The sequence below is a fragment of the Stegodyphus dumicola genome, chromosome 4 (genome assembly GCF_044657685.1).
Source record: "Stegodyphus dumicola isolate Sdum_Otavi_A_Nest chromosome 4, ASM4465768v1".
Lineage (NCBI taxonomy): Eukaryota > Metazoa > Arthropoda > Arachnida > Araneae > Eresidae > Stegodyphus > Stegodyphus dumicola.
The window spans coordinates 193,186,047-193,209,345 of record NC_140771.1 but is presented as its reverse complement, the minus strand read 5'-3'; the positions used below and the strand labels follow the sequence as shown (position 1 = coordinate 193,209,345).

General features: G+C 32.5%; 1 protein-coding gene across 1 annotated transcript in view; it reads right to left on the bottom strand.

The window, feature by feature from the left end:
* The window catches only part of LOC146997785 (choline/ethanolamine transporter flvcr2a-like), a 66,038-nt gene that overhangs the window by 19,911 nt on the left and 22,828 nt on the right, over window positions 1-23,299 (bottom strand). The window contains exons 2-6 of the mRNA XM_085814398.1: window positions 17,391-17,742; window positions 10,957-11,135; window positions 9,692-9,836; window positions 6,161-6,228; window positions 1,853-1,956 (exon numbers count right to left, since the gene is read on the bottom strand). Of these exons, the coding sequence (XP_085670524.1) occupies window positions 1,853-1,956; window positions 6,161-6,228; window positions 9,692-9,836; window positions 10,957-11,135; window positions 17,391-17,742 (848 nt within the window). The remainder of the gene's footprint in view (window positions 1-1,852; window positions 1,957-6,160; window positions 6,229-9,691; window positions 9,837-10,956; window positions 11,136-17,390; window positions 17,743-23,299) is intronic.

Sequence of the window (23,299 nt, the reverse complement as noted above, 5' to 3'; positions counted from 1 at the left end):
CGCGGCAAATAATTTTCTGTTAAAAGATGCGTCAATGTCACCCATTGGCATAAATTTGTTACTCTTATTCCTTATAACAATATTCTTGTTTTTCAAAGCATGTATTGTCAATAATTAAATTTTCATAGTGTATTACTCTGTTTTGTTCTTCATTAAAAACACTGAAGTAGTTTGTTAAAATATATAAAACTTAACAAAGATTTTAAAAGACTTGGCAACTATATTATTTAGCATAATTTAAGTATGTATGTGAAAACAGTAAACTGTTTTAACAAAGAGTACAAATACGGAGTAGTGGGAAAAGTGAAGAATTGTAGATCTACTTTAGCACTAAAATTTATCTTCCCAATTAAATCTGTTTTTCCTTCTATTCCAAGGTGGTTAAAAATATTAATTTAACTTTAAATGTTAAAAAGAAAAGAATCATTGAAGTATTTTAAAATTTCATATTTATAGAGAAAAATATACCGCAAAACCGTAAGCAAAATTTTTTTATAATAGTTTTGAGGTCTGTAAGTATACAAGGTGTAACACACACACAGAAAAAAAAAAAAAAAAAAAGCGAGACTGTGTAGCTTGAAAACAGAGTGGAGTTGGCAATAACTGTTTTGGTGAAGTCATGCCACACATCTCCTCTACCCATGCAGCCAGTTTCGACTTAACCGACCAGGCTAGTGGAGAGTACTGCGCCATTGAGTGAATACGTGCAACTGCATTCTGCCGGAAAAATGTCTAATGCAAATACCGAACAGCGAATTAACATCAAGTTTCTTGTGAAACTTAAGAAATCCGCCATTTTAAATGTTAACCAAGGTTATGGAGATGAAACTTTATCTCATGTACTTGTGTTTGAATGGCATAAGCGGTTTTCAAGGGGAAGAGACAGTGTGGAAAGTTCATCATGATTGAATGGGTTTCCTAGTGGTCAGACTGTTAATCAATAGTATTTACTACACTGAAGTATTAAAAACTTCGTAAAAAAATTAGGGTAAAAAGCCGCAGTTTCGGAGTGATGGATAGCTGTTGCACCAGGACAATGGACCCGCTCACACGGTCCTCTCTGTCAAGCAGTTTCTGATCAGCAAAAAACATTACTGTGATAGGGAATCCTCCTTATTCTCCTGATTTGGCTCCATGCGACTTTGTTTTATTTCCTAAAGTTAAATCTTACTTAAAGGGAACCCATTGTACCTCAGCTAAAGAGGTTCCGGCATAAACGGAGAATCTCCTAAAGGGCCTTCCAAAAACCTCGTTCCAGAACTATTATCAGCAATGGCAACACCGAATGCTGAAGTTTCTGAATGCTGTGTGAATGCTTTGAAGGTGATAATGTCACGGAGAACTGATTCTGTAAGTACAATGATTTATTGGACCAGTCTCGTTTTTTTGTGTCACACCTTGTATATTTTCGAAAAAGGATGAAAACGATTGCAAAACAGAACATATGCATATATTAGGTGTTTCTTGCTTATGACGTTTTTCTTTGTTCTGAAGGATGCGAATATTAGAATCAGAACTTTATTTCATCTACGTCTATCATATACAGGTATTTTTCATAATTTTCGACAATAAATGTTAAATTTAAAGCCCGTTCTTAAAAATGATTTTCATATTTCAACAATGTTATTATATTAATTTTCAGTTATTATGTAACGAAACTTTTGTTCTAGGAAGAAGATATCTGCGCTTTGCAATACAATCCTTCTCATAGCCTTTTAACTCCATTATTCCAAATATTAAGTACACAAGAATTTGACCAGTTGTAAGAATTTTCTGCTTTGTAATGGGAAGTTGTTATAATATTTGTGACATTAATACGCTGAATTTCCTTACAAAATGAAGTTTCTCTTACTTGAATTTATGAGTTAAATCTAGAATGTATCCTGCAATGACAGAACCAGCAAGTCCACTAACAATGAGAACAGCACCCATTACACCAATTTCCTTCTGCTTGCCCTATTTTTGAAGTGAATATAATAAAAAACAATTAGAAAGATGTATCGCAATGATTATTTAAATTTTACACTTAAATTTTGGATTAAAGAGATAATTTAAATGTGAGCATATATGAGCTTTCTGGTCAACGTATTGGTTGATTACTTTTTAATCCCCTTTTGAGCTTACAGCAGATAAAATTGAAATACTGGCTTGAAGGATAGGATCACTTATTAAAGGAAATGCAATTTAAGTGCATTTGGAATTAGGATGGTAGTGCTCCACAAACTAAAGTGTTATTACGGATATAAATACGGAATCGCCAACCGTGGAGTATTGTAAATACCGACTAAACAAATTCTTAGGAAATGATCAGTGGCATTTGGGAATAATGATGTAAATTTTTTTGTCAATGCATCATATATCTACAGTTGTTCTATATTTAAGAATTGGATTGAAGTTGGTGATAATGCATAAAAAATAAATATGCCTTTGTGGAAAGCATTAATCTGAAAAGAAATTTTATGATAACAGTAAATTTAAGATGAACTATCAAACAAAAATACATTTGAAAATAAATGTAAAATATGGTTAAGTTAATTGATTATTGCACGTTACAAAAACCTGCAGCATTAATTTAAGCAGTTCCTAATCATCAGCAGGAGTAAAAAGAGAACAAAATCTATTTGCCCATACGCTTTTTCATGTCCCCAGTAAATAAATTCTCGCATATTTGGAAACAAAGCTCAACCCATACGCTTTTTTAAGTCCCCAGTCGCATAATTGGGCACAAAGTGTCCAAATTTCACACATTCTGCAACACTTCACTTACGCTTCGCTGAAGTCTGAATTGTGAATACATCGTTAAGCCAAACATGTTCTTTGGCCAAGCGACGGTTACCATGCTGAAAATATACCTATCGCGCATGCGTGAATTATAAACCGTGCTAGGGCTACACGCTATTATGACAGTAGAACATTCTGGTGATGTATTGAAGCGATGAGCATTTGAACTCGTTCATAATATGTGTCTTACCACGAACAATGCTGGTTCTTTCCTGAACGTTTAAGCATGGTTTATAAAACATGTTCTCCACGTGATAGTACAACGACTGGTAGTTCCGATCCTAGACTGTCGGCCGCCCACATGCAAATTAAAATATACAGCCCTTTCTTACAGAAGTATAATATATTTGATAATCATTTTGCCGCCCTTAAATTTGAGCACACACGTGCTGTGTACCATCTTGTCCCCCGCTAGGACGACTGCACATCTTTTGAACAAAGAATAAATAAATTATAATGATGTTACGCAAGAACAAAACATTCTTACGTTATGTTACGAATTAGTTTTATTGCAAGTTGATGTTGAAACGTGTCCTTGAACTCATAACATATTTTAAACTTCTGTGAATGCAGTAGAGGTTATTCTAAAATGCATGTATAATTCATATTCTGCTGATTCTTTTGATCAGTGTTATTTTATACATCCTACAGATTTTCATTAATTGCTTGAATAATTTTAGAAATAAAATTCTGTCCCTATTAACATATTTGTATTTACTATTAAACATTAAAACAATTAATGTTAAATTTTTAATTCATATATCCAGAGATGTTTTAGAAATCTTATACAAAATTGCTAATAGTAGCGGTATTTGAGTTACTATTGTCTGTTACGAAAAATTGTTCAGAGGCAGTGCAAAACTATGTACTCCGAACGTGCCAAGAGCATTTTATTAGAACGTTAATAGCTCATTGCATGGAAGTAATATAAATAAAAAAATTGACATGTCGTTTTCCGTTTTAGAATTCTCACATAGACATGATTTAAAACGTTCAGCTAGATTATACGTAGACACCTTCGTGAAACACTTGCTTTGAACAGTCTTTGAAATTTTGTGTTATTTAAAAGCATGACTTACCGCTCCAGTATTTATCTGTAGATGCTTCGCATTAAAGATTAAGCTATAGAATGTTAAAAATAAATTAAAATTTTTATCGCTGGAACTTGAAATGAACCAAAGTAATTAAAAATATCGTTGGGCTGTACGAATACACTATTTTTAAAAGTATGAGCCTTTAAAACGAGAAAATTGTAAAAGTGATGCATTTTATTGTTAAACGTTTTTTCGTCGCTTAAATGAAACGGTAAAGGAAACGTAACGTTGGTCACTGGACCCAAAACATAGTATAAATCATAAAATAAATATAGTATATTTTGATTTTTATTTCAAATTTTAATTCAAATGTTTAGCACGAAAACAAATGAGCTCATAATATTGGAGAACAATGAAATCTTTGTTATCCAACAAATAATTTTATATGCAGTTCTCGTGCAAAATTAAATAAAAATTAAATCCTTATTATCCAATACATAATTTTATATGTAGTGTTCATCAAACTATAGTGTTTCACATATAAAGTGTTTATCGAGTGCTGGTATTTCATACACATACTGTTCATCAAACGATCGTATTTCATATATATAGTGTTAATCAAAAGTTGGTATTTCCTACAAATACTGTTCATAAAAGGTTGATATTTCATACATAAAATGTTCATCAAACGTTGACATGACCTATCTGCTGGTAAGTGATGCAATAAAGAAATTCAAAAGATCTCCCATTACATTAAATTATGCTTTCATAGCGCGTCGACAAAGTTCTAAAACTACGCTCGTACAACATCGAAATTTAAATTAAACAACGTTCTTACTTCCTAGTAATCAATATACAGTTCTTGAAAGTCTTAAATAACATGTCGGTTATACAACACTTTATATATTCGTAGAGCTGCTCGATACTTCTGTAAAATTCATTTTCTGGAATACTTCCAAGTCTTTAGCTTCAGGTTTTCAGTATGTTCATTTCTGTTAAAATAACGGCTGCTTAGAAGAAACTTTTACTTTCGGGAAGACAAAATTTCCCAGTTTCTACAGTTTCTAAATCTAGTGTATATAAAGTTTAGTTAGTGGAGAACCGGGACACTTAGCTTTGTTAGAAATTACTTGACTAGGAGAACGCACAGTCATGTAGTTAATGTCGAGTGGTTGAGCGTTTTGAAGCGTATGTGCTAAAATCTCTTCAGAAGAATATCTATTTTATTTTCATAAATTATGGAGTTTTCTGTTTATTTATCTATAAAACATTCTTCGTGAATTAGCTCTTTTCAAATAAAAACGTTGATCAATGTGGTCTTTACTCGAGATTTCGGGAAGTGAAATTTCCCTGGCTATGTGAACCTCCTGACACCCAATCAGATGACTGCCGTTTTATCAGAGGAATATAAGCAAAGCGCCAAGTTTTCATCTCCACACACAATTTATCTATAATTATTAGGTTACTAATTCCCATTTGGGATTCTGCTTTCACCTGCAGTCAATACCTATATGACACAACAGGAATAATGTTTTCCAGATCTTCCACAACAGTGTGATGAGCAAGGTCTTTAATGATGTGTCTTCATCTATGATTAAAGGAGAGACAGGCAACGGATTTCAGCAACATTTAATCTAAATATTTCAATGTTCTCATCCATTCGTAACTGCAAGCCGCTCTTAGGTTCACCATCAGCATTCTTACGTACATCACAAAGTCATCGGTACCAAATTAAACACATTACATTGTACTAATTCTTGATGCCTCTTTCCTTAATACGGCATTTGAAATGTTCCCGTTGCTGGTTTTCCCACATTATAAAAATTTTCTTTGCTATTCTTTTCTCAGCGCCAAATCCTTTATAATTTTCGGAATCTAAGTAAGTAGTTTATTACATAAGAAGCTGTATTCGTAAGCTGTAACAGTGTTTTAGAAAAGCAAATTAAAATTTGATAGTGGTAAATAGCATCCTATTCGTTAACAAGTTCGTTGGAATTTATTAAACATATTAGTACTAAACATCAGAAGTGTTTTATGTAGGGAAGTTGTATAATATGTACTGCTTCTTAACTATGTAATATATGTATATTTCATTACATGCGACTTAACTGTGGAAATTAGCAGACATGAGGATACTAAAAATTTCTTTTTTCGAATGAATGTTAGGCTGCTTTCGAAGTGTTTGTAATAAATAAAGGCCTATGGTAATATATTTTCTGATAAGTTTTCAGAGATTATCAGAGCAAATAATATTTTATTGTACGTAAAAATTTACAACAGAGTGAAAATGAAGAAAATAATGGATGGAAAATCCAATTTTAAAACTCAAAATTCATTATACTTACAGGAAAGTAAAGAATGGCTATTTCATTCAGTAATATTTCAAGAATAAAGTAAGTTGCAACCATTAAACCTGAAAATTTGAAAAGCAGTTTATAGTTACATTTATAGCAGTTGAGAAATATAAATTTAATAATTTTTATATTGTTCCCTTTTCTTGTTATTATACAGTACATAGTGTTCGAGCGTCTGCAGTAGAAGAGCAAAAGGATCTGCTATTGTACTATTTCCATTATTCATCTGACAGCAGATAGCTGTAACATAGTAGGTTACATGCTTGCACGCAATGGAACTAAATTTAAGTAGGTATTAAGAATGTTATTAAATCCCAAATGGTATTAGGATTAGCTCAAATCGATTAACTTATCGTAAATAGATGGTGCATCCGTCCTTCCTCGTGATCACTTCCTAGTAAAAATATATATTTTAACGAAACTTTAATGAAAGGAAGAGAGAACATTAATTGTTTTTTTTATTTACCCTGAAGTATGTACTTTGATTGCGTGGGTAACTTTTTTTACGTATTTTTCTGCACTTAGTGTTACAAACACCATCTCCTCTTACTGCTGAATCTATATTATGGCTTGAGTTATACTATTATTGCTGGCTTGTATTATCGTTATGTGTCAGCGATATTTAGCATACTATTGAGAACCTAAGTCCCAAACTATTTGTACTATCTTAAATTAATCTTTCAGAAACAGGAAACATTTTGTGCTTTTTATTTCAAAAATAAAAAAAGAAGTTATCTTACAAAAGTAGAATAAGAAATTTGAGTTTTGAATGTATTTAATTTTGAAATAGCTTAAAATAAATTTTACCTTTGCTGTAAAAAACATATTCACAGATGAAAATAATCACATTTTGGAAGTCTATGCTACAGATTTACAGATTTTCAATATAAAAATACTTCATCATTTGGCAGACAGTTAATTACAGTCAAATTGTGGTCTTTGCCCTGTCTCCATAGTTATAGAATGAATAATATGATAGACGACCAATAATTTAACACCACTTAGACGGTATAGTGATTAGGAGAGCTTGACTGCGATACCGAAGGGCTTCGAATCCCGGAAAGGCATGGATGTAAAATTGTATGTCCCTGCATAGGAGGTAACGGTGGCCGCCTATTAGGTTATTCCATAATAAAATGGCCACCACTTCTGGCCTTAGGTATGGCCAAAAGCTGTTATAGACAAGTGCCCGCCACTGGGTGTGTGTGTGTGATTATGGCAAAGCCTCGAGGGCTATCTGCCTAAGAGAAAGGATGCCTTCGTGGAGGACTTTCTAAGGGAAACTGGCTCGTATACACGTTATACATGGGGAAAACCACGAAAACACCCATGCAGCCAGTCCGTTCGCGGGATTCGAACCTCGGACCGAACTACCAGTGTTCAGCGACTTTACCGCTCGGCCGCTGGTGGGCGCCCGCCACTAGGAAACAAACAAACAAAAACAGCCAACAATTTAATAATGTCCAAATAGGCAATAGTGTGATTTTTGCTAGCCAATAATCGAAGCTAGGTTAGATTATTTGAATATGGCAAAGCACACGGGGATTAGTGGGAGGGATGCCTTTGCAGAAGACTTTCTAAGGAAAACTGGCTCGTATTCATGTTATACACGGGTAAACCAGGAAACCCAACCATGCAGCCCGTCGGCTCGCTATGGTTCGAACCTTGGTTGTAACTACCAGCATCCAGCGATCTTAACCAGTCTGTCCACTGATGATTCTAATTAAATAAACAATCACTGTTAGCTGGCTTAAACATCTTTCGATGTACACTAGAACACATCTTTTTGCAAAGATGTCCTTGAGATCCATAGGTTTTTATCTCTCCACAAACAGTATGAATAATCTATTTTGGGCTATTAAGCATCTACAGAAAGTTTGTCTCATTTGACCTATTTTCGTGTAATGATGAGTCGCAGTATGTACTTCGACTGTCGTTGAAAAATAGTTATATTTGTAATTTAGAGTTTGTACTTCTTTTGTATGTCGCATTCTGCTCGAAAGCTAACAATTCCATTTTCTATCATCATTGTGTCTAATAGTTTGTCATAACATTCATTTCAAATTCCAATTTTTTTTTGTCAATAATGAAAAGAAAACTCTGTATTTCGTAACATTATGCTTTAAATTCTATACATATTTTCCTTAATACTAATTAATGATTATAATCATTTCTGTTGTAAAATTATACATTCTGCCGTTTACTATCATTGAACTAACATAAAACGGAGTATTTTACATAGCACTGATTTGTATCATATTATTCCAACTTTTAAACGTCAAACGTGAAAACAGGTAAACAGCTAATAATTTTGTAATGTTTTCCAAATATTATTACTGTTATTGTGATATATGGTAAAAAGAACTACAGCTGCAAATTTTAGTAAGTATTATGCGGAAATTACTTAAATTAGAATCTTTTGATACTTAAAACAAAATCTTTACTAAAATGGAAACTTTTAGATTAACAGAATAAAACATAATATTTTAAGCAATAAGGTAGAGTTACTTAAAGTAGAATTTTTCAAGAAATAAAATATAATTAATCAGAATAGAAACATTCAAGTAATGAAATAAAATTACTTAAAATATAATTACTTATATAGAACCTTTTAAAATATGTAATACAAATTGAAATTCGTGTTAAAATGCTTTGAATTAACTATGTTTCAGCTTAATTTTAAACAATGTAAAGAGCGAAGCTTTCATTAAAAATTTTTAGAACCAAGCAGTAAAACTACTTCAATTTTTTTACACATCGGCTATATGAAATGTGTTACACAGTGCTTGGGTTGCAAAATTAATCTAAAAGCATATATATAAATATTTCACGAGATTTTTAAAAAATTAACTTTTCTAAATATTATATCTATTATAACTATTTATTAATTAAAAAAAATTATAATAATAGCATCTCTTACCATGCAGTAAAAGAAGCAAACGAAAATCATTATTTTTTACAGTGCGCAAACAAGAAGTTATGTATGGTGCTGCCCTTGAATTCTTAAATTCTTGAGTTCACTTGGTGGATGCAAAGGTTCCTTCTGAAATGCTAAAAGTTAATTTTATGCAATAGAAATAACTTAAAAGTATAAAAATTTTTTCAAAATGATTAACGTATGTTGCTAGACTCGACTAATCTGCATGCAGTTTTTCCTGGAAGCAAATTTATTCTTTAATGCGTATAATTTTTACCAATTAATAAACAGGATAAAAGCAAAAACTTAATAAAAATAAATTGGTTAAGCTTCCTAAAAGGGTACTTAAAATCGCATATGAGAACAAACATGTGAGCTTAGAGTTTCGTAAGAGAAGTATGCAAAAAGTTTACAATAACCTTTCCAAACAACAAAGAAATTTCAATTTAATATTTTCAAATATAATTTATACTATCAAATCTAAAAAGTATAAAAAATAAGCTAATTATTTCATAAAAGATAACCATTTTTAACATCATTTCTTTAGTATTAAAAATGAGTCAACTCTTTCTTAAAAGCACAAATGATATCAATAATTTACTTACTCAACGATATTAGGCCTAATACTGCAATATTCAGTACACTAAGTGTAACCGCAACTTTAAACTTCCCTTCCTCTATCAGCTCTGGTTTTGAACAGTCATTGGACACCACAAAAGGAGTAAGGAGAAAACCTAAACCAACTCCCATCTAAAAAGGCATAATATGATATAAGTTGAACATTCGTTTCTTTTTGCCGAATAACTGTTTCCGTGATGCAGCTGAATCAACTCATTGCCGTTGCTATAAGGCAGTGAACCAGGCAATGGAGGTGAGATCATGAGGCAAGTTAAATTACAGGAAAATTCACATGTGTAATGAAAAATAGTTTTGTCTAGAAATCAGAAAATTTGTAAAAAATCTTTGAAAACTTGTTTTTCTACTAGCAGTAATTATGTTACCTTAGATACATATATTATGGTGTAGAGGTACACTGAAGCCTCCCAGAATAGCTTCTTTGAAAAACAAAGATACTGCGTAATTATGTTGTCAAACAAGAAGGGAAAGTTCTGAAAACTGTCTTGAAGGCTTTTATTACATTTGACAACTATACTTGATTAATAACAAGTATCTTCTTTTATGTTGAAATGCGTAATTAGAAAAAAAAAGTCAGTTCTTGGAAACGGGCATAGAAGATTTTATCATTTGTTTGCTTGAAAACAATGTTAAATTTGTTTAATGCAACACCCATCGAAATGGAAAGATTATGCAGTTAAAATGTGTACAGAATGTATTTTTTTATATTTGGGTATGTTTACTCTAGTACAATCAATAAATAAGTATTATTCTCATTTCATTAATATGTAAATAATTACTGTGTAATTGGCAAACCAATCGTCATGGCTTTATGGTCCATTTTTCGTGTGGTTTCCTGATGGGAAATTTAAGAATAACTTACTGGTTAAGAAATCTTTCCCGATGATGAAATTTGGTTAAACAGAATTGATGTTAGTAAACTGATTTGCAAATAATCAAACATTAATTGCTGAAAACACATAAACCTATAACAGCAACTTATTTTGAAAAACGGCACACTATATTTTAATAGGAATGTATTTAATGTACAAGGGAAAAGGCAAGGTTATTCCCTTTGGATATCTGGAATATCAAATGTAATGCAAACTCAAGTTAGGAACTTATATGGTATCTCACTTGTAGCAAATTGTAAGACTACTAAAATTTAAAAAGTTCTTTATAACAGTTTGGAATTATTGAAAAATGAAGCTAATTATATTAAACACAAACTGAGCTTAAATCACAACGAAATTACCTGATTGCTGAAAACTCCAAAAGCGCAAGCACGGGATAATTGTCTACTTGGAAACCAAACGGCAGCGAGCACAGGTGGAAGAGCCAAGACAGAAACATTAGCTAAAGAGCCAAGGAACTGACTTACCATAACATAACGAAAATTGTTAGGCTTTAGAGCGGCAAACTGGCAGGCGGATGCTAAATAAAAAAGAAATAGAAGAACATAATGAAATGTATTTAAAGAAAAGCAGTAATATACACATTTCAAAATTCCATATCAACAGTTCGAAACCTTTTTAGCGAAATATACCCAAAATTTCTGTATCATTGCTGTACGTTACCTTACTAAGAGTATTATCCATTTCTTTGGCAAGTATTACGGCAATAACATTGCACTACCCCATAATAGCGACTGAAAACCTATAAATCACCAAAGGCCAAACTTCTGACGGCCAGCAGTGTCATTCTGTTTCAGTTAACGGTGATCTTTGTTTTCAGTTAACAAAAAATAGTTGAGTTAACTGCATTGTTTTACACTGGTGACTAAAAACCCATATATCATTAGTAACCAACGATTGTACAGTTACTAATGATCCTCCGTGTGATGGTAAGGTTATCCTGCCTTCACAAGGAACGTTGTCCTTCGATTTCATTTTATTTTAATAATTTATCTTAATTTACTGCACTGTTTTGCACTGGTAACTGAAAAACCATTGATCAATAATTTTGGGCGTACTGATGACCATGGGTTTATCGGTCAAGTTATCGTTTGTTTAAAGTCTTTCAATTTCATTTTATGTCTAGTTATTTATCTAAATTTACTGCATTAGCCATAGACCGTGACTGCACGGATTCATCATCGGTAACCATAACGTAGTATCTGTAACTAAAACATAACTTATCATAACTAACCTATAAACCACAAGCAGGCAGCCTATAAGTCACCAATGAGCAAAAGCTTTAATGTGCATTGATGTACGATTCATTTTAATTTAAAATTTGTTGAAAATTAGTTCCACTACTCCAAGCTAGTAATTTGTAGATTAATCTCCAGTCTGTAAGTCTTTGGTATTAAGTTCTGAGGTTCATTTAATTTGTTTAGCGAGTTAATTTATGGAATCTTTACTGTTACTTCTTTCATTCTGTTTTCCCACCAAAATGCAAATTAGCTACCCTGTATTTAAATGAGGGTTTGAGATTTTTAAGTCAGAGCATTTTGCCTTTTGAAGGCCAATTTACTAGGCTTGCTATTCTAGATAACATGTCCTGTCTTCACTCTATTGTTACTTGCCAATTTTTACTCCGGTAAATTCCGAACCAATTTCACGATTAAGTTGCTCTCTGTAGCCTTAGGCTATTAGATTTTTAAATTTAGCTTACGTTGACTTACGTTTCAGTTTCTCGCCATAAATGCTGGCTGGTTTGCAATCATCAAGTGGCTTTCTGTTCATTTCACTTTAGTTTTAAATAAACCGTTTTTTAAAACCTTCTTAAGTCTCTGTTTACTTAGAAATGACGAAATGTGCTTTAGGTTTACCAAATGTTTGGTCACAGTTTACAGTAGTGAAAGATTTCAGACCTCATAAAGTAATAAAATTGCTTCACTTTTATTTTAATTAAAAAATAATCGATCTGTTTTAGCTACCTTGGCTTGATGATCTCTGTTAATAGGTGTGAAGTGGTGACCATCAACCTCTGGATCAGGTGACAATTATAGTTAACTAATAAATTCCCAGTAATCAAAGCATTCAAATAATCTGATAAGCTCCGTTACAGTATAAATGAAAAATTCCATATAAACGTGCTGTTCCATTCGACATTGGTGACCTATTGGTTAGTTCCCGAGTGGCTCTCGACTGGTAAATAATTAGTGAGCTCAACACAATTGCTGGCAATGATGACCAACAGCTTTGATAACATCATTTTGGTTAGAGTTAGTTTTAATTTCAATACCTATTTTAATTTATTGCCCTGATCCATAGCCAAGACCTATAGGTTGATCCTTAGTGTATTTATTCCATCTAGAGGTCACACGACTAATACCCTCAATACAAACTATTATATACCACTAAAATACTCATTTATAACTATCCGGAAATTTCCTCTAAACAGGATTCTTTGTAGCGAAACTTCACTGAACATAAATTTCTGTTATCATTTTATATTCGTATTTAATTAGCAGGATTAATAGGATTTCAGTTTACATTAATTATAATAATCTGTATCAAACTGTATTACTATACGCTAGTGTAATTTTACTGGATGATTTTGTGTTTCCAAATAGTAAGGAAAATTAATACCAACGTACAAAAAAAATCCGCTAATAAAACGCTAATGTAAAGTAGGTACAAATTAATTTTATTTCAAATTAGAAAATAAAGAAAAGCACATACTAATAAATTAATTAACAATACAAAATGTATCTGCTAAATTGCCAAATATCTCATTAAGTCAGTACTTCAATAAGTCATTAACTTGTTATTAATGGGATATTTGATTATTAATATTCTTTGACAACTTATTTAAATTTGGCGTATTCTGATACAAGGCATGCCAGCACCATGTTGTTTTTCACAGGCTATGGGTCAACATATTTCTGCACTTCCTCTTTATTACCATCAGTGGTAATTGAGGCGCATTGATGGAAAAAAAAACGCTTTCACTCTTAGTGCACACCTGAGAATGTTTTTCGCATTTAATACAGTAAATTTGTTTAAAAACTTCGTCGTTTTTATTTTCTGTGATTTTGAGTGTTTTATCAGTATGAAGAATAATAACCTTTAATTCAGCCTCCGATTTGCTAATAAAACTAGATTTTTTTTTCCATTTACCAAGTCACTTACTTTATGTCTTGTTACAAGAAAGGATTTTTTGTGAACAATAAAATGAGCTCCTTAAAAAATATGTCTTGGAATCTTCTTTTAAATTCTTAGCTAAGTAACAGAAGTGTTTTCAACATGCTTTGATAAATCCTACTCTAGAATAAATTTCGAGTCTAGAATGAGGATAAATGCCGGAAAATGTTGATAGTCGTTTTCCAATAAGTTATCCTTTCACATACCGATTTTAGCCAGAAAAGCAGATATTGAGCTCATCCCTTCCGACACGTGTTTTCCTTGTAACATGGTAGTTATGTCTGAATTTTGCAGTGATATCAGTTAAAAATGTCAAGTCAGTAAACCACTTCATGTCATCCAATTAGTGGTCATAAATTTGTTTGGATATAAGAAAATTTTAGTGTTTGACAGCATTACAACAAATGTTGTCAACACTCAGCCAGATTAAATGATAAATTATATCACCATACTTGCTATGTAGCTCGTCAAACAAAGTTTTAAAAAGGTGATGATTCAGAGGCCGTACTCGCATAAAATTAAAGATGAGTACAATAACCTTTATTACGTGACTGCGCTTGAGATTTTTGGAGGCCAGATTTTTCTTGTTGATTAACGCAGTGATATGAATTAAATTTGAAAAATATGTCATCCTGCCAACAGAGTCTAATCAGCCAACCCAGTATTGTTTCCAATCATGGACAGACACCTTTGATTGTGATTAAGAAAAGTTCTTTTATTGGTACGTTGTCTTTAGTAATATACTTCTTAAATGCATCATATATATATCTTGTCTTCGAGAGTGTTTCGCCAGAGTCAGTATAGTTGAAAACGCTTCTTTGACGGAGAAATTAGAAAGCACCATTCTCATGAACATCAGAAGTTGCAGTGAGTCAGTAACATAGGTGGATTCATCTAACTGCAAGGGAAAAACTTTCATTTTTCCAAAGCAGATCTCATTTGTACTTAGACGTCGTTCGCCTTACCGTCCACACGTAGTACCATCGTGTTTCGTAACAGAGGCACATATTGAGGTTATTTCATTTTACCTGAGGTTCATTACACCTGAAGTCCATTTCATTACACCTGAGGTTATTTCATTTTTGTTTTTAAACTCGTGAAATAAAACCTCTGACATTCCTAGCATAGCTCCCTTTACAATGGCACCGTATGAATATGCCTTTTTATGTGATGTAAGAACGTAACTTTGAGGGATACCTTTGTGTGATTCTTTGCTTCATTTTTGGGAGTAAACAGACTGATTTTTGAGTTTTTAGAAAAGATGTCAATGTGTGAACTGTATGTCTACGTAAAACAGCCAGGTGGCTAGCGCATCGCGCAGCAGCACCGCAGATCCTGGCTGAGCAAGGTTGACTCAGCCTTTCATCCCTTGAGTGGATCGATAAAATGTAAACTAAGTTCATTTGTGTACTAAACACTGGGGGTCCTGAGACAAGCTGACGACTTGTTCAGGGTATATGCTCACGCACCCCAGGGCCCACGGTCAAGAAAAGGATATCGGAGCATTGTAGGCCTAGGGTTACTACGGTTGTTGCGACACTGAGCTCAGTTTTAGCTTTTAAAACAGACACGAGTAGTTATTTACTCTTGAAATTAGTATGAACAATTTTATAATGACGTTCAATATTCGATTGGTTTGGTACCACTACTGAAGCAGTGCATAATAAACAAACTGATTTCTCCCTAACCTTTGTAAATAACACCTCTTCTTCCCATTCGTTGTTGAACTCCTATGTTTTCTTTCTCTTCGATAGACTTGGCACTATTGACCTAACCGACAACCGTCGAGCGCATGGTCACGAGTGATTCATCGTTTATGCGGATTTGAAGCGACGTCAGGAACGAATAAGACTTGCGTTAAAGCTGGCACTCTAATACTACTCCGCCGCGCAGGTGAAACCGCGAAAATGGGACAGTGTGAAGGTACGACTTAGTAAAACATAAATACAACGGATCTGTACATCACGTGTACCTTTTTTTTGATTTTTACATTAGGATTTAGAGTAAAGTTTTTGTCTCATCACGATATACTGTGATTGTGGTTGGTGGGCTCCTAAAGATAGGACTGCGGACTACCAGGCGACCGCCAGCCACCGGATGGACACCACTGTTTTAGGCTATGCACTGCAAACTATTGTCTGCAGACTGCATGCAGCCTAGTCTGTGTAAATCAGTGTAAGAAAAGTTTAGTAACAACGTCGATTTTAATTTTTTAAATTTCTAATTATGCATAAATATTTATAACACAACATTCACCAATGTTCAATTTACTTTTCGTATTGCATCGACGCACGATTTTTTCCAGCAGTAGCTGCGAATACTATCCTATCGAGGTACGTTGGCTACCATACTATAAGGTTCGTAAACGATTTTGGGACTTGAAAGGAGAAATACGCCAGTTTTTAACAACCCCAAATCTGGAAAAAAGTTTTTTTTTCTAATACAGTATGGTTGCCGAATTTTTCCATCATGGTCGATATAACAAACACGTTTCCGATTTAAATTTCAAACCGCAAGCAAAAGATTAGATCATTGCTAACACAAGTGACCAAGCTAAAGAATTGAGATATGATCTAAGTCTTTGGAAAATGTAATAGAAATTGGAGATATAACGAACTTTCTGATATGCAATATGAAAAAAATCAAGTTTAGCTGAAACCGCATAGTAATAACGCGCGGAAAAACATTTAAGACTTAAGACTTAAATCTGTATTTGAAATAAGTTCAGCAAATTTTCAAGTCTTTGGAGAACAAGGTTGTTTTGTTTTCTTCAATTTTCTCAATAAATATAGAATTAGTACCTAATCGTATTCAAATGGAAATAATCGAGATTAAGTACGATTAAGAATTCAAGGCAAAATTCAATGAAGTTTGGATGCCTGAATTTTACAAATGTTTACCAGCCAGGTTACTAAACACTAAACATTCGTAAATGGCATTATTTCCATTTTTGGAAGTATTTATTGGTGCGAATAGCTGCTTACGCGTATAAGAGGAAATGCCTTTTGTAAAGCCCAGAATTACTGACATTCACCTTGAGTCATCTTTGAAAATAATCACAGCGAATAAGCTATCTTCTGAAGTGGGAAGGATGATAGGAGGGAAGAGATGTTAAGTGTCAGGTAGAAAACATTAATTTACCGTTGTAACTTTCTCATTTTCTAAATAAAACTAATTGTTTGTACAAAGTGGAAGTTTGTTTTCGGGCTACATAAACTTATACCTTATTTATGCAATCTGTGTTAGCCTTTTAGATTGACATGCTGTCTGTATGCAAAGTATTGACATATTATTTTGCCAGCTTCAAGAAATACTAGACCAAGAATTGGCACACATGCAGAGTAATAAATTAATATAATAACTGCAGTAATCAAACAATGATTATCAGTAATAATCTGAAAATAAATTTACTTTGTTATTCAGAATATTGGACTTATTAATAACTCTGATGTTTTACATGAAAAATTAGATGTTATTATTTATGATTTAATTTCTAAAATAAATCGTAATTCATGTTTACCTTTTTCCACTGTATAGTTAAATGTTTTAAACTTTTAAATATACAATTAAAATAAGAGAAACATTAAGATGATCTTACCTATAGTATTAAATAGCGAAATACATAAAAGAGTTTTCCGGAGACCAATTTTATGGATACTGGAGGAGACGGGAACGACTAAAATGATATATGTTACCATATACAAAAGACCTGTCCAGTTCACTGCTTCTTGGCTAACATTATAGTAGCATTTTGTTACATCGGCTGTTATTGTATATAAGGGATACATTATACCACATAGCAGAGAGAGAGAACTGAATAAGGAGAGCATCCAAAAACGACGCTTGTATACTTTAACTCTCATCCCTGTAGTTTCAAATTTTTCTTTTTCGTCTCGTTCACAGCTGCTGTTTTCTTCCGTGTCTGAAAGCATCATCCAGTGACGTTGTTGCTGAAAATGTGCGTTTATAATAGTTTATTGAATCGTAAAATAATCATACATATATAACATACATAAGTTATGATTGCATAATATTTTGGATTGTATAATAGGTAGCTGAAGAAAATATTGGTGTATAGTTAAAAAAATGTTTGAATTATTTTATATGGTAAAAATCCTTTCCTTTAATCTAAATCCGTCAGAATCGTCAGATAGTTCGGATAATACATTTCTGTAGGGTCAATGCAAAACATTATTTTCAATATATTAAAGAGTAAAAATAAATGCATATAACATTATTTATCATGTATAAATGTATTACACATCCACACTCGTGTGCAAAATGAATAGAGTTTGCGCATTTTGTCGAACTTCTGAAAAACTAATGGACAGATTTTAATAAAAATTTATGTGCCTTTTCATTTATAACAGAGCAAGAGATCTAACATTCAAAAGTTGTTTTAAGTAAGCATGATGATCAGTAAAGCTCATAGTGCAGGCATGACCAAAATTCCTTTTTTTTATACTGAACTAAATGATTGAATTATGAGGATTGGATATTGAACTAAAGTCTATTATGATGTATGGTCCCCTCTTACAGCCAGACAGGTCACGAAAATTGATAGCAGACAGGACAGGAGACAGTTGAGGAGTTCCCGTGGCAGTCAATATCACTCCTGCAGTAAAGCATTTCAACACCGGGATGTTTCTCTGCTGAGGGATATGGCGAAATCAAATCGCCCTCCCAGGAGCGTCTTTGACATGCTCTGTGGTGTTAAAGTTAAGAGATCTGACTGGCGAATCCATGCGGTGAATATTCTCCCTTTTCATTTAATCGTCAAACAGCTGAGTCCCAATGCGGACCAATGTTGTCGTCCATTAACAAGAATCCAGGACCAACTGCGTTCCTGAAAAGTCGAACATGAAACTGAAAGATCTCCTGTCTATAGCTCACAGCAGTCAAGAAACATTTATCAAACACATACACCGCTGGGCAGCCATCTAACATAATACGTGTCAAAACTACTACACCGCCATCACAGTAATGATTTTTTTCCCTGGAGAGGAAGGTATGGTACCGCAGTTTATGCTCTCGCCAGATATATATACATCAAGATTCAGTGTCCAGCCGGAATCTCGACTAATATGTAAAATCCACAGTTCCCTAGGGAAAGCTGGTCCAAGGCTGTTGCATATGGTTTTTGGATCTTACTAAACGCGTTCTCCTGTGTGCTGCAATGAGTTGACATAAATAGCCGGTCTTCTGGCATGCATTCCTATCTCCTGAAATTTTGGGCACGTCTACGTTGTAAAAATCTTGTGTCGCTTGTGGATGTGCGAAATAAGGACCTTTATTCAACCTGATCCGGGTCTTTTCGATATGAATCCAGTGTCCTGAATTTGTTACCACAAATTGCTAAAGACACTATGTGTTACACTGAGCTCTTTAAATACACGGGTTTATGATAGGCTTGCCTACCATCTGCCGACAAATCGCCATTTCATTTCGTCATCGATACATTTCTGAGAGCTCATTGTGGAAGCTTTATAAAATTTACCTAGTTCTTGCGAGAAACATGGCGAATATTGTGAAGGAGTACGAGCACAAAAATCGCCGAACCCCAGTCGTGAACTTATATCCTCTTGGATTGTCATTGCTTCGGAGTTATGCACGTGTACGTTTATACAACCGACTCTGAATATTTGCATAATTCTCGGGCTGCAAAATTAGTACCTTTGTGACAATAATAATAAAAATTAGACATAATTTGCAAATTCTCTTAATTTTGCACACGAGTGTATATTACATAAAAGCACTTACACATTTAATGTTACATAAAAGAATGTAAAAACTTGCGTCGTTACATTATTGTTGCTTCGTTCACGTTCTTGATCAACTTTGAAAGTTTCATGATGATTGCCATCGAGAAGTTCGACAGCTGATTTCACCTCAGAAGTTTTGAAAAATTAAACCACTATTTTCTATGCCTATACGCTTTAACAAACCTCGGCATAAGGTTTGAACACAGATATGAACCCAAAAAGTGTGGTATTTAGTAAGAAACAATTAAACATTTTGCTGGTTTTGAACATGTTGGTTTAATATGAATTGTTTCTTTTGTTTAACGGAAACATTTAGTCACATTAAGAAATACTGAAATCTAAGGGTAACAGATCAAGGTGAGCTATTTGATTTCATTAATTTGCTACACAAATTTTCTGCAATTTTGATATCTTTCTACTAATACATTTGGCAGTATTAAGATAATGCATGGGACAGTACTGCTCTTTTGTTTAATTCCCATTTAAGTCTACTGAAAACTGACTGTTCGTCTTGGGTCAGAACCCAGGCGAATAGGATGGCTGCATGTTTGATTTATGGGCTTTTTCTCTAGGCGTAGCATGAATGCCAGCCAATTTCCCTCAGAAAGTCCTTTACAAACGCATCCCTCCGAATTAAATTAAATTCTTCCGAATTAAATTCTTTCTTTAGTTTTTCTTCATCCTTAGGCAGATAACCTACGCATGCTTTGTTTATTTAAATAATCATACGAAAGAAATAAGTATTTAAAAATTTGAAAGAATGTTTCCGCATGTTATTGTGTTTGTTTTCTGATCTCCTTTATCCCATTTCAGTACTGATTTTTCTTAATGGGCTTTTCTTTATTAAATCAAATGAATAATCAAAAGTATTAATTGACCAAAATTAAGGAAACACACTGAATTATTTTAATATATATACTAAATGATTGCCTTGTTTAGTTGATTTTGTTGATAGAGCGCTGGTTTATTAATAAGAATTTCGTGACAATCTTGTGTTTAGTCAGATGTTCGCGATACGATTTTAGGAAACATATTTTGCTAAACTGTGATGGCTGTGTCACAATATGGCAATTATCGTAAAATTTCACATCCATGTTTTGTTTTTATATTTAAAAACAAAACATGGATAAGCAAATAATAAAATAGGCTATGTAAGAGTATCACTAGTAACTGTTCAGTGATTAACACTGGACTTATTATAAATGATTCAGAAGAATTTCATTTAATTTGTTCATTGGTTAAGTTATCCATTTTATGAATTTCTATGCTTCAAAAGATTTATGTATTTCTATTTTTTAGACTCATTTAATACGTAATATATTTGATAATTTAAAACTTCTTGGAATATCTTCATTAATATTTTATTCAAATATGGTTTGTAAAATGGCATACAAATCCTATGAATGGGAATAAGAATTGCTTTCTTTTAAATAAATCGCGTACTGAATTCAGTAGAATTTGAAAAAAATTAAAAATACTATTACAGCGAATGCACAAACGAGAAAAAAATGAAAACAGTTTTTCTATTTTGTATGTTGCAATATATGATTTTTATAACTATTGTGAAACTAAAACGTTCATGTAAAATTTTATTACAATATTTATTTCATTGAGATGAACTGGGATAAAACCTACATTAATTCAATGCACTTTTATTACATAAATACAATTTTAAAAATATTAAAATTAATATTTGTTAGCTGATATAAAATAAAACCAAAATAATTCACATTTCAGAAGTGAAAAAACTTATTCCAGTTGTCACAGATCTGAAGATCTCGTTCAGTTCAGCCTAGTCCAACAATGTTTACGACAGTGGTTGGAGAATTAAAACTCCTGTCTCATTTAAAGTAATTTAAGACATATTAACGCTTATTTAAAAGCAGATAAATAGTCGACAGTTATTTTCCCTACAATGTAGGAGTTGAAATTACAACAGCTTGGAATTCGCCTTCTAAGGCTGAGCAACTCCCGAACGTCTGCTCGAATTAATTACGTTTACAAGTAAGCAGAATTTCGAAGGACATGCGATCCGATTCGTTTAGAACATTTTTACCAAAGCGTTTTGACTCATTGCTCTTCCCTGCCCCCCTTTTCTTGTCAACGCTCTTCTACCGTTTCTACAATGATATATCCAATGCCTTATGAATGATATTTAGGAAAAATCTTTAAATATTTATATATATATATATATATATACTGTAATACATCAAACTATTAATTAAAATTTATCCTGTAGACATATAATGTGATCAGAATGTCGATCTTACGTCAAAGTCGAACTAAGGATATTTATACTTTGGCAGCAGCTATGGCGGACTATCATCTGACGGGCTTGCTCGCTAATACAATATTTAGTAATATCGCTTTTTAAGTTAAACTTACTTGATTTCGTCTTTCATAATTTGAAATTTAGGTTTAACTCATATAAAATTCATTGCTTTTTTACTCTTATTTATTTTAACAATTTGTATTTTTGAACAATTTTCATAAAATATTTGCGAACAATTTTAAATCATAACCCATAAAATTGTTATCATCGTCTTAAGGTATATGCATTTCTAGGACTACCTGCCAAACATTAGAGTATTTTGTTCAAAAGTTCCGAAGGTATACGCGAATTCATATACTGCAACGCTTTGAAATATGGCATAATTTTTCTGAGCAATATTGATGTCAAATGTGATTTACGCACTTTGTTAAAACTTCAAAGAATTACACAGTTATTTTTTACCTTAAATTTCCAAATAAACATTTACTGAAGATTCTGATACGGTATTTCTTTATTCTCTTTTTTTAATGATGCATATCCATATTATTAATAATAAATGAAACGCTATTTTTAAGTTAATAAAAAAATAAAAATTTTTTTCCTTTTCTGTAAGAGTAAATTTTTACCTTCGCCATTTTGTCGTTTGCTATTTTACTTGACTTTTATATGCAACGAAATTTATTTGCACATTTGAAAATGGTGTATCACATACAGTGGATCATATTTGTTTTCAGACACTCGTGTTTTTCGATTTAATTAGAAATTATCAGTAACTAAATATGAACAAAATGACTATTTTCCTTTTTTATATTGAACCCATACAATCTTCCCCGACTATGGTCCTTAAAAATACTTGTCTTAAAAGAAGTTATTAAAAGAGTTTTTAGCATTAATAAGTAATATATTTTTTTTAAAGTGATTTCTTACTTAGGTCAAGAAAGAACAATTTTTAATTATTTTTTATTAACATTATTAACATTTTTTCGTTTCTAATTTATGAAGCTGACGGTGGTCTATAATTTCTCATTCTATACATTTCTTGTAATGCTTCATTATTGCAAGGAACCTAATAATAAGTATGAATTAACTTTAATATGTGAAAAAACTGTATTAATAGCAAGTGTCATCCACTACAAGTTTAAAAAAATGTATTTGAACTTGAGTGGATGAATAAAAAGTATTTTATTAACGATTGAAAATTTGACAAGATATAGGGAGATTGTGAGCTAATAGTAGGGATATAGACTTTTTAAAAATGTCTATTTAGAAAAGTCTGAAACCGAATACTGTATGTGAACTCACTTAAGTATTCGGATACTTTGAAGAAACAATTTATATTTAATTAAACATGAAAATGACGGGACATTCAGTACTTTGTTGGACATCTTTTAGCTAAAATCGTACTTTTTATGTGCTTTGGCATGAATTCAATTAATGGTTTCGTGTAAGAATATTCCATTTTTTTCCATTTCT